Source organism: Hevea brasiliensis, chromosome 3 (genome assembly GCF_030052815.1).
Source record: "Hevea brasiliensis isolate MT/VB/25A 57/8 chromosome 3, ASM3005281v1, whole genome shotgun sequence".
In the NCBI taxonomy this organism is placed as follows: Eukaryota; Viridiplantae; Streptophyta; class Magnoliopsida; order Malpighiales; family Euphorbiaceae; genus Hevea; species Hevea brasiliensis.
This window is the reverse complement of record NC_079495.1, coordinates 99489132-99499660: the sequence shown is the minus strand read 5'-3', so window position 1 is coordinate 99499660 and position 10529 is coordinate 99489132. Positions and strand designations below refer to the sequence as shown.

The following is a 10529-nucleotide window of genomic DNA, read 5'->3' as shown; positions in this document are numbered from 1 at the left end:
TTCTCAAACATAGTGTATGATTATTTAAGAGAAAGATATTAGATTTATCTGGAAAGAAAATTTTATTAAGGGTGAAATTAAACTTCAAAGTCTATTCCTATATCTAGGAATGTGCAGTATTAAACTACAAAAATAAATTAAATTAAACCAATTCAATTTAATTGATTTGATTTTTTAGTCCGAACGATTCAGTTCAAGTATCTAGTTTAGAAAGTTTCGGTTTAGTTCATTTATTAAGGTTTAAAAATCGAAATAATCGAACTGAAACGAACCATTATATATTCAAAGCTACATGCCGACCTATCCTCCCTAAATGAAGCCAATGGACACAGGAAAAGCTCTCGTCACTGGAGAAGAAGCCGATGGCGACTTTTCTCTCATCCTAGTCACAGGAGACAACGCTTTTGTTTTTTATGCATTCTCATCTCACCTGGATGGAATCTCGAATCTCCTCACTCAGTCGATCCTCGCTCATTGCTTCTCGCCACAACCCATGCTCCACTGGCCTTAGAAATCAAAATCTTCTTCTTTTGGGACAAATCTTAGATTTGAGATATGAATTTTGCTATGAGATATGGGTTCTGAAAATTAAGTTGAGATTTTGTTGACTGCATGTGGGTTATCTTTTTGTGATTTCAATTAATCTTGTTATTGTATATTGTTGTAGCTATTCTTTGGCCTATTTTTACTTGCTGAATTACAGATGATTATTGTTTATTGAAATTTTTAGTTTGAATGTTGAATTTGGGATAGATTTTTCATTTAGAATATGTGAATCAAGGAAATCTAAAATTATAGAAGAATCGATCGGTTAAAACTGAACCAATATTTATTAGTTTGGTTCAATTTTGTTATATCTATATTATTGGTTCAGTTCGATTCAAATTTTTTATAAAGTTTGGTTTTTTATTATTTCAATTTGGTTGATTCATTTAGTAATCGAATTGACCGATTGCACAATTCTAATTATTTGTCATTTTTACACATATAAAATTAAATAGAATTATATATATATAAATATACACACTTCACTTGAAGTTAGGTCAGGCAGATATAAGTTAACTCTTAATTGAATTCTTAATTTTTTAAATTATTTATATATAAGTAATTTTAAATTTTATATAAATTAAAATAAATTATGAATCAATTTAAATCAAGCAGATAAGATAAAATTAGAATTTCACACTTTTTTAATATATTTTATTATTTAAATCTAATTTAAATTCAAAATAAAAGTAAATAATACGATTTATTTATTAAATATATGAGTCTTATAATATTTATAGCTATAATATTCTGATGCACATCTGACCCACCAAGTAGGCAAAAATTTCCCATAAATTAAATAGAATGAGAGTAAAATTTATCGCAAGCATTCATGATACACCTAGCAAACCTGGACCAACTTTCCACAATTATGATGCAATTATTCTACTCCATTAACTGGTCAATATAGTCCAACTGGAACTAAAAGGAAAAGGTTTTTTTAAGAAATAAAAAGGGGGCAACGCTTCCATGTGATACAAATAAATACAAAAGTGAGGCAAGTTGATGTTTCTGCTGCGTTCACAAGTCTTTGGAAAGTGACCTTAGTTGCTTTGGAAGTTCTTATAAGCACTTGGTATGTATTATCCATCTAATTAGAAATTAATAAATAATTTAAAATTATAATAAGCTTTATTTAAAAATATAGTATGAATTATTATATAGATTACAAATTTTTTATTAATTAAGTGTATAAATTAATTTATACACTCGAGTGCGTGATAGTGATAGCAGAACTAGCTATGGCCTGGGCCACCTTCGTTGGTTGGTTGATCTTTCAAACATTTTGAAAGACAATCCCTAACTAAAAATTAACCAATATTTGATGCAAAACTCAAATCATTGAAAGGATTTTCTTTTCTGATAATTGGGATCGGTACATATCAACTTGTCATAACAATTTGAACAAAAAAACAAAAGCTTTAATCTCGTTGCTACTGACTTTGAAAAGCATGATCATCATCATCATTTTCTGCATTTAATTTGATTATAAAATCATCACCATGATATTCGATCCATTGACACGAACTGTAGTATATATACTTATAGAAAAAAACTAAAAGGGCTTTTTTTTTTTTTTTTTAAATTTAGATGCAACTTTGAGGACCAACAAATTTAGTCTTTATACCGATCCCACATTCAATGATCAAGAGCACCTTAGAGATTCCACTTGTTGCTTCCCACATGGACCCTTCGTCCTGATGTAAAGTCTATACTCATCATATGTCATTGCTTGATAGAGAGGTGGTTGGTCCTCTGTCACCAGCTCCTTGGCAGGTTCAATCAGCAGGTCACTCTTAGGGTTGTAGAAGAAGGCAAGCGAGACTCGATCTTTATCAGAGTTCACAATCACACGATGCTCTATGCTCTTGTATATGGCATTGCTCAGTACCTGCGTATTATAACACTAGTCAGATAACTGATACAAGGGCCCATCATAATTCATGAGTACAGACTAGTCAACTAATTAATATTTGTCTTGCGGGTAGTTAGCCAGTGACCTGAATTTGATCTCCTATGTTGATAATGAAGGCATTTGGGACTGGCTTAACAGTAACCCAACTGTCGTCTCGACGGACTTGGAGTCCGGCGACATTTTCATCAGGCAGAAGAATGGTCATGCCACCTGGGTCGGAGTGTGATGAGAGACCTAGTGTAAGGTCTGGTTGGGGACACTTGGGGTAGAAATTCGCCCTCAAGCACGCACCAACGTTCTCATCCCCACCAAAAGCGTTTATAAGATGGTCCTCTTCAAGGCCAAGGTTCTTAGAGAATATCCTCATCAGTTTTCCACCAAGCCTAACCACTTCGCTTCCATATTCAGCTATCAATTCCCTGCAATATCAGTATCACCAAATTGTAAGAGCAAGTATTACTTTCAGAAGATGCAATGCCACAGATTACTCAAAATGTGGAGTTCTGGCTCCAATAATTTATGAAATCACATGGTTGGCATCGTACAAGAACCGACGAGACATACAAGAGGGGGATGGGGTTGATATTTAAAGCTCTTCACGTACCAGCAATGATAATATATACAAAACACTAACTATAAGTCAATTGTAAAGTGAGATCAGTGATTAACCTCTAAGGAGTTTCAATAGAGACATTAGAAAATAATTTCTCCTCCATATGTAGAATATCCAAAGAAACTATTAGTGCTTTTTAGGCAAAAGGTGCTATCTGTTCTGATCTTTTTAGATCATTTTGTTGGATCAGATGCCTTTATTTTCCCATGTGAAGTATATTGACTGTACTTATAAAGTACTTAATGATAAAGCAAAAACAAACATTGCCCAAACAAAATAGCTTTTTGGTATAAGGCCATCAAATTAATGCTAAAAAGAATCTTCAAATGATATGATCAATAACTTTTGTCTTGTTGGACAAAATTAAGATTATGAATAGTTTCATTTCAGAAAAATCTTTCAATCCCATTAAAGTAAATTGGGATAAAATTATGAAATTGCCATCAAGGAATTATTTCCATTGGGCCAATCACTTTAAAAAAAGAATCATATATATTATATATATTGTATAGATGATTAGGAAGAAGTGTTATACTAAGTCAATAATAAGAATATAAAAAGAAAGAAAGCAGATAAGAGCAGAAGTAGTCAAAGATACTCTTAACGAACATTAACAAACTCGAATGTTTAAAGATCTAACGCACACGTACGCACCTGCAGGAAGCCGGCACTGCAGGCCACTTGCTCTGGTTTCTCAGCGAAACTGGCATATAATGAAGAAAGAAATAGTCGCTCCAATCAAGGGTGGCCCCTTTCTCCACACCCAACCGGCTACCGTAGCCCTCGTAAGTAGCTGGAGAATTTGCATACTCCTGCTTTATTTCCAGCGGCTGGTTAAAGAACTCTCGCCAGACCTCTCGCACTCTCTTCAGAAGCTGAGGTCTCACACCGTGGTTCACTATTTGAAAGAAACCCCACTTGCGACAAGCGATGGAGATACTCTTCAGGGTCTCCAAACGAAGAGTTTGATTGTCAGAGAAAACGTTCTGGAAATCAATAACAGGAATGTTAACCTCCATTTGAGAAGAAGGTACATAGTTATTATTCAGCGAGGGCCTATGAGAAGCTGGCTTCACATAACGCTGTGGGATTTGGCGTATGCCACTTTCAGACAAAGACTGGACACGAACAACAGGTTCAGGCCAACTCTGCAAGCAATCCATGATAGGAGAAAAGTAATGAGATACTGTGCGGTATTGGTGGGTAGGAGGTTAAAGCGAAAGCTACAGGTATCAAGAACGTGAAAATTATGGAGTTATTGATACACAGAGGGAGAGAGAAGTTGTGAGATGTGGGTATGATGAATGAGAGTTAAGACGTCTATATATAGTGCTAATTTCGGCGCCGTGAGGAACTTGATTTGCTCTTTATATTACTAAAAATTTAATCACCAAATCATTAACTTTGTTTTCTCTCTATCTCTCTCCCATTCTCTGCTGCAAAAGGATAATTAAAGAGGAGAGTTTGGGGTAATAGTTTCACCATAGATTTCACTTGTTTATTTTTCTTTGTAAATGATTGTACAGATAGATCAGACATACACGGGTTTCACGCATTTAAAAATAATTTTTCTTAACTTATTTATTTTATTATTTATTTATTTATCCATATCATTTATTAGCTGGAAATGATGAATATAGAATGAGAGAATTTATTTATTTATTAAAAAAAAAAAAAAAAAACAAGTAGTGGGCTTTGTGTTTGGAGGAGATAAAAGTTCACTTTGACTCCAGAGAGGCAGTTAATAGAAAGCCAGAGTGATTTAATCCACGTGTCTTGTAAGGGTTATTGCATTAGTGGCTGGCCACTGAATTTTCCTCTTACAAGACTTGCATGTATGTGGCTTCTAACCACTGCCTACTTTCTTTTTATGCTTTGATTACCCCACTCAGGTTGTGTTTGGCTATGATTAAAAATTAAATTTCATATTTTTAACTACAAAAATTTTAAAAATTATTTTTTTAATCTTATTTAAAATAATATTTTTTAAAAAAATAATAATTTTCTTTAAAATACTTTTTTACCCAACCTCAAATCAAATCCAGCTTTCAGCTAGCTAGCAACCTTTCTCCTCTACCACATCTGTTTAATGGAAAATATATCCTCGTTTATTTTTATGTTTTTCTTTTATTTTATTATATCATAATCCATGTTTTTATTATTATTATTTGCTAATTTTAAAATATTATCTGTTAAAAAGTTTGCTTTTTTTTTTTTAATTTGATGTGTTAATTATGATAATGAATGAAATTCACAAAAATTGTTTTTATTTTTTTTTCATTAATTCATTTTTCTCGTGTATAATTATTAAGTTTTATCTTAAATTCTTTTTATCATTTTGGATAAGTTTAATTTATTAAAATTGCCATCTCTATTTATAATTATATATTTTAGAGATGATTTTATCAAAAATAAAAATTATCCCATTTGGCTACTGTTGATCTTTCTACTTTTTATTTCTGATGTTTATGTTTTTTAAAGAGTGTTACTCTTTCTATTTTCAGTTTTGCAAATTGTGACCTTGAGGGTGATTAATGAAAGCAACTTTTTCTTTTTAAAGAAAGAAAATTATTTAAAAAAAATAATTATAATGTCACTATAAATAAATAAAATTTTCTTGTTTAGATTCAGTTTATCATAAATATGAGATACAAAATATATGATAGGATTCACCCATTAAATATATAAATATCACATATTTATATTTTATATTTATGATACATCAGATTTAAATAAAAATTGTCCTAACTAATAACTATTATGTAATGTTATTTTTAATAACGCTTTGAAATCTCAAGCTGAAGTTTTTATAAATATTAATTATATTAAGCAAATTTCAAAATTCTTTTTTCATAATTTGTAAAAGGATATAAAATTCCCTTTATAAATTTTTTGACTTTGAAAAATAAAACTGTGAGATTTATAATATATTTTTCTATTGCCCTTTCCTTTAATTTTATTGTTTATTTTGTTTTTTTTTTTAATTTTCTTCATCATCTTATAATTCCCATCTTAATTTTTTACATCATATATTTTTTTATTCTCTCATTTCTTTTCTCTCTCCTTCAATTTCTTTTTCTTATCTTCATTTTCTTTTTCTCATTTTTTTCATTTTCTTTTTATCATTTTCTCAACTTTATTTTTTTATCTGTTTCTCATTTTTTTATTCTCTTATTTATTTTTTCTCATTCTTTTCTCATTTTTCTCATTCTCTTGTTTCTTTTTTAATTTCTTTTTCTCATCATTAATTTATTTTAGTTACAAGATAGTTGTATTTTAATAATTTCCAGCTAATATAATTTGTTTCTTAAAAAAAAATCTTTAATTTTTTATAAAATTATTTTTTAGTAATTTTATTATAATATATTTATGATAAATTATTATTATTTACAAATTCTATTGGAAAATTATTTTTAATAATATTTGTGTAGCATTTTTTTAGTAGTAAATATTTTTTAATTAATAAATCAATATTTTATCAGAATTTTTTTTATATTTCTAAAATAGCAATGAATTTATCAGTGAATTTAAAATTCGTTACTAATTTTTTTATTTCTTTTTAATAAATTTGTAATCTATTTATAAATTACAAATGGATTAAAAATTTATTATTTTTTAATTTATCTTCCGACTTATGGATGGATTGAGAATCTATTGGTAATGCAAACTGAAATTCCATTTGTAAACACAAATAAATTTTGTAAGAGAATTACCAACGGGATCGTAAAAACTGACTTATTTCATTTGTAATATAAATAATTTTACAAATGGAAAAATTCATTTGTAATCTGAAAAAATTTGAAGTGTTTTGAAAGTGGAATTGAAGCAATTGAGATTTGACAAATTAAATTAGTACTTGCTCAATAATTCGTTTGATTCATTTTTTCTTTTTATGTTTCCAGTTCATTATATTAAAATTTTAATTTTTTTAATGATCCTTGATAGACAATAATGATCGTTATATTAGAACGGAGAAGGTCCCTATTCTTGCTGAGATTAATGTAGAAAGTCTTATGAGGTTTGGTATGATGGCTTGGGATGAGGAGTTGATCAGAGACATTTTCACTGAAAGGGATGTCAACCTTATTTTACAGATTCCGCCAAGGTTATGGGCTAGGATTGATGTTATTTCATGGGATAAGGACAAGAAAGGCGCCTTCACAGTGAAGAGTGGTTACAAGTTTTTGTATTCTATCACACCTGATGAGGCAATAAATTATAGAGAGGTTTGGAAGAGATTGTGGAACTCCAATACCCCTCCTAAGGTTAAAATTTTCATTTGGACAGCTGCGTGTAATGTGCTTCCTACAATGGTTCAGTTGTTGAAGAAGAGAGTTAACATGGAAGAGTTTTACTCTGTTTGCTATTTGAATTCGGAATCCACTAAGCATACGTTGTTTCGATGCCATTTTGCTCAAGATTGCTGGAGATTGTCCAATATTGGTTTTTTGGCTGGGAATGTAAACTCAGTTATGGAAGGTTTAAGCAATCTTTTTTCTTCCCTTGATTTCGAAGTCAGTGATGGAGCTTTAGTGCTCATGTGGGGAATATGGGATAGCAGGAATAAACTAGTTTGGAATCAGACTCACTTTCATCTACACCAGTGGTATCTTTCTCCTCTCGTTTCCTGTTCCAATAGAAGGAAGCTCGTCTTTCTAAGTTAGTTACTAATGTCTAGTAGAGTAATCAGGTCCCCGTTCGTTGGTCCCCTCCTACTACGGGTCACTTGAAATGTAATGCGGATGTAGCATTGTTTCCTTGTGTTTCTAAGGTGCGTCTTGGGTGGATCGTTAGGGACGCTGCTGGTTTTATGGTTGCTGCTGGTTTATATGTTCTACTTCTCTTTGCGATTAACTTTCTCTGTCAACTTATATCACCTGTGTTGACCCCGTGTAGCTCAAAATGAGCATTGATTTTGATGATAACAAAACTCAAACAGAATCTATCTAATTCAACTTTAAAGTGATGTGTAAATTCCTTTTCTTATTCATAAAGAATTTTTGAAGTTGCATCTAATGAGGAAGAATACTCAAAGGCATCTCAAGACAAATCCAAAATGAGAAAAGAACAAGATTATGAAAGTCAAGACTCAAAGTAAAGGTATGAAAGTCATAGAGTTAGATATTGAGTCTTAGGTCTTATGTGAAAAGAATAGATGAGAATTTAGTCGAATGGAGCTCAAAAATAAAACTTTATTTTTTGATTACTTTTTCTCATTATGACATTGGATACTGCTATTAGAACTTATTTTTCTTTTAAGGTCTAAATCTTTGTTTTTAAATATTACGAGTTGAGACATGCAGCTGTTGACTTAGTTTGCTAACTGCTTTGCTAAAATATTAGTTTGCTAATGTGTTTGCTAAAACATTAGTTTACTAACTAGTTTACTGCTGTTGCCAAAATTTCATTAGTTTGCTAAATGATCAGAGCTGCTCAACTTCGCACAATAAGACAAAATAACGGCCATTTTGTCTTGAACAGTGTGTATAACGTTCCAAAAAGGTTTTAAACAGTCTAAAATGATTTGGGACTATAAATACACCTTCTTTACTTCATTTTATTTTTGATGAAAGCTTACATTTGAACTCCAACCTTGATTTTCATTTATTGCTTTCATTTACAAGCTTTAAAGACTTTGAGCTACCACTGGCAAATCAACTCATCTCTTCTTTATAGTTTGATTTGTATTGAGTAAGAGTGAGTGTTAAAACATTAAGTTGCATTTAAGAGAGGTTATACAAGCACCTATTGAAGCTTGAGAGAGAGTAAGTGCTTGAGATAGCACTTGTGAAGGGTTCAAGCTACCTTGGTAAAAGCTTGGTGTTGAAAAAGGTGTAAAGGGCTTTTGGTCTCTTGCCTTTAAAAGAGTAAATAGTGAAGAGAAGACTCAAAGAGGGTTCTTTGAGAGAGTGGATGTAGGCTAGTTAAGCCGAACCACTATAAAAATCATTGTGTTTGATCTCTCTAACCTTAACCTCTTTACTTTTGTGCAATTTGATTTTTATACATGACCTTGAATGTTGATTGAATATATTGAGTTGGTATATTTGAGGATTTATGAGTATGATAAGAAATTAGTTGAAAGTCTTGTGATGCATGTTTTGGTAGCCATAAATATTGATTAAAGCTTGACTTACAACTTAGGAACACTTTATTGAAATACATATCACTGTCATTATATATTAAGAAGCACCTAGTTGAACAAAGCCATAATTTTTCATTAGGCTACAAGCAAGGGCCGAAAAATTGTTAAAGTCCAATTCACCCCTCTCTTGGACTATTTTGGGACAACAAATTGGTATCAGAGCCTATCTCTCTTGCTTAGGGTGTTACAACCTTAGAGTGAGCCATAATGGTTGGTTCATCTAGCAATACTGCCGGTATACCCGTACCATTAGCTAAAGGCTACTCAATCACTAGACCACCACTCTTCAATGGCACTAATTATTCATTTTGGAAAGTAAGAATGAGAAATTTCATACAATTTGTAGATATTGATGCATGGAGAATTATTAAAAATGGTCCACATGTTCCTAAAAAAAATGGTCCAGGAACTACAAAAGTTCCAAAACATGAAGATGAATATGATGACAATGATTGGAAGAAAATTTCTATAAATGCTAAAGCTATTAATATTTTGCATTGCTCACTTGACCTTAATGAATACAATCGTGTTTCAGGATGTCAATCTGCTAAGGAAATTTGGGATAAGCTTGAAGTCACTTATGAAGGAACGGATGTCGTCAAAGAGTCCAAAGCAAACCTTCTTATCCGAGATTATGAGCTGTTCGAAATGAGGCCAGGAGAATCAATTACGGATATGAGCACAACGTTTACTAATCTTGTAAATCTTCTCAAAGCACTTGGTAAAAAATTTGAGGAAGTCGAACTTGTGAAGAAAATTCTTAGATCACTTCCAAAATCTTGGGAAGCCAAGACAACAGTTATACAAGATTCCAAGGATTTTAAAACATTCACTTATGATGAACTCATTAGATCTCTCATTGCACATGAGATGGTATATAAGAAAGATGAAGTTGAAAATGAGCAAAAGAAGAAGAAAAGCATTGCTCTCAAGTTGAACAATGATTAAGATAAGAAGAAAGGAGTTGCATTCAAAGCTGAATCAAGTGACAACTCAAGTGCTTCAAGTGATGATGATTATGAAATGGCTATGCTTGCAAGAAAATTCAAAAGTGCTTTCAAGAAGGGAGGAAGCAAATACAAGAAATTCTTGAAAAAGTATACTCCCAAGGATAAACATTTTAGGGATTCAAAAGAAGAAATTGTATGTTATGAGTGTCACAAACCTGAACATATCAAGCCCAAATGTCCATTACTCAAAAAGAAGAAAGGAAAAGAAGATAGGAGCAAGAAAGCTATGAAAGTAGTATGGAGCAACAGTGAAGAATCTTCAAATGATGAATCAAGTGACAAAGAGACTGCTCTTCTTTG

The 10529-nt window shown here is 31.4% G+C and overlaps 2 protein-coding genes across 2 annotated transcripts; one reads left to right on the top strand and one right to left on the bottom strand.

The window, feature by feature from the left end:
• Window positions 1-1884: 1884 nt before the first annotated feature.
• Window positions 1885-4495, bottom strand: LOC110638682 (jasmonate-induced oxygenase 2). The gene is made up of 3 exons (XM_021789300.2): window positions 3729-4495; window positions 2547-2880; window positions 1885-2437 (listed from the first exon to the last, which is right to left on the bottom strand). Exons 1-3 carry the CDS (start codon window positions 4235-4237, stop codon window positions 2192-2194), a joined length of 1089 nt encoding a protein of 362 aa, XP_021644992.1. The 5' UTR covers window positions 4238-4495; the 3' UTR covers window positions 1885-2191.
• A 2607-nt stretch (window positions 4496-7102) lies between these two features.
• Window positions 7103-7738, top strand: LOC110638672 (uncharacterized). Its single transcript, XM_021789287.1, has one exon. It carries the CDS (start codon window positions 7103-7105, stop codon window positions 7736-7738), a length of 636 nt encoding a protein of 211 aa, XP_021644979.1.
• Window positions 7739-10529: the final 2791 nt, after the last annotated feature.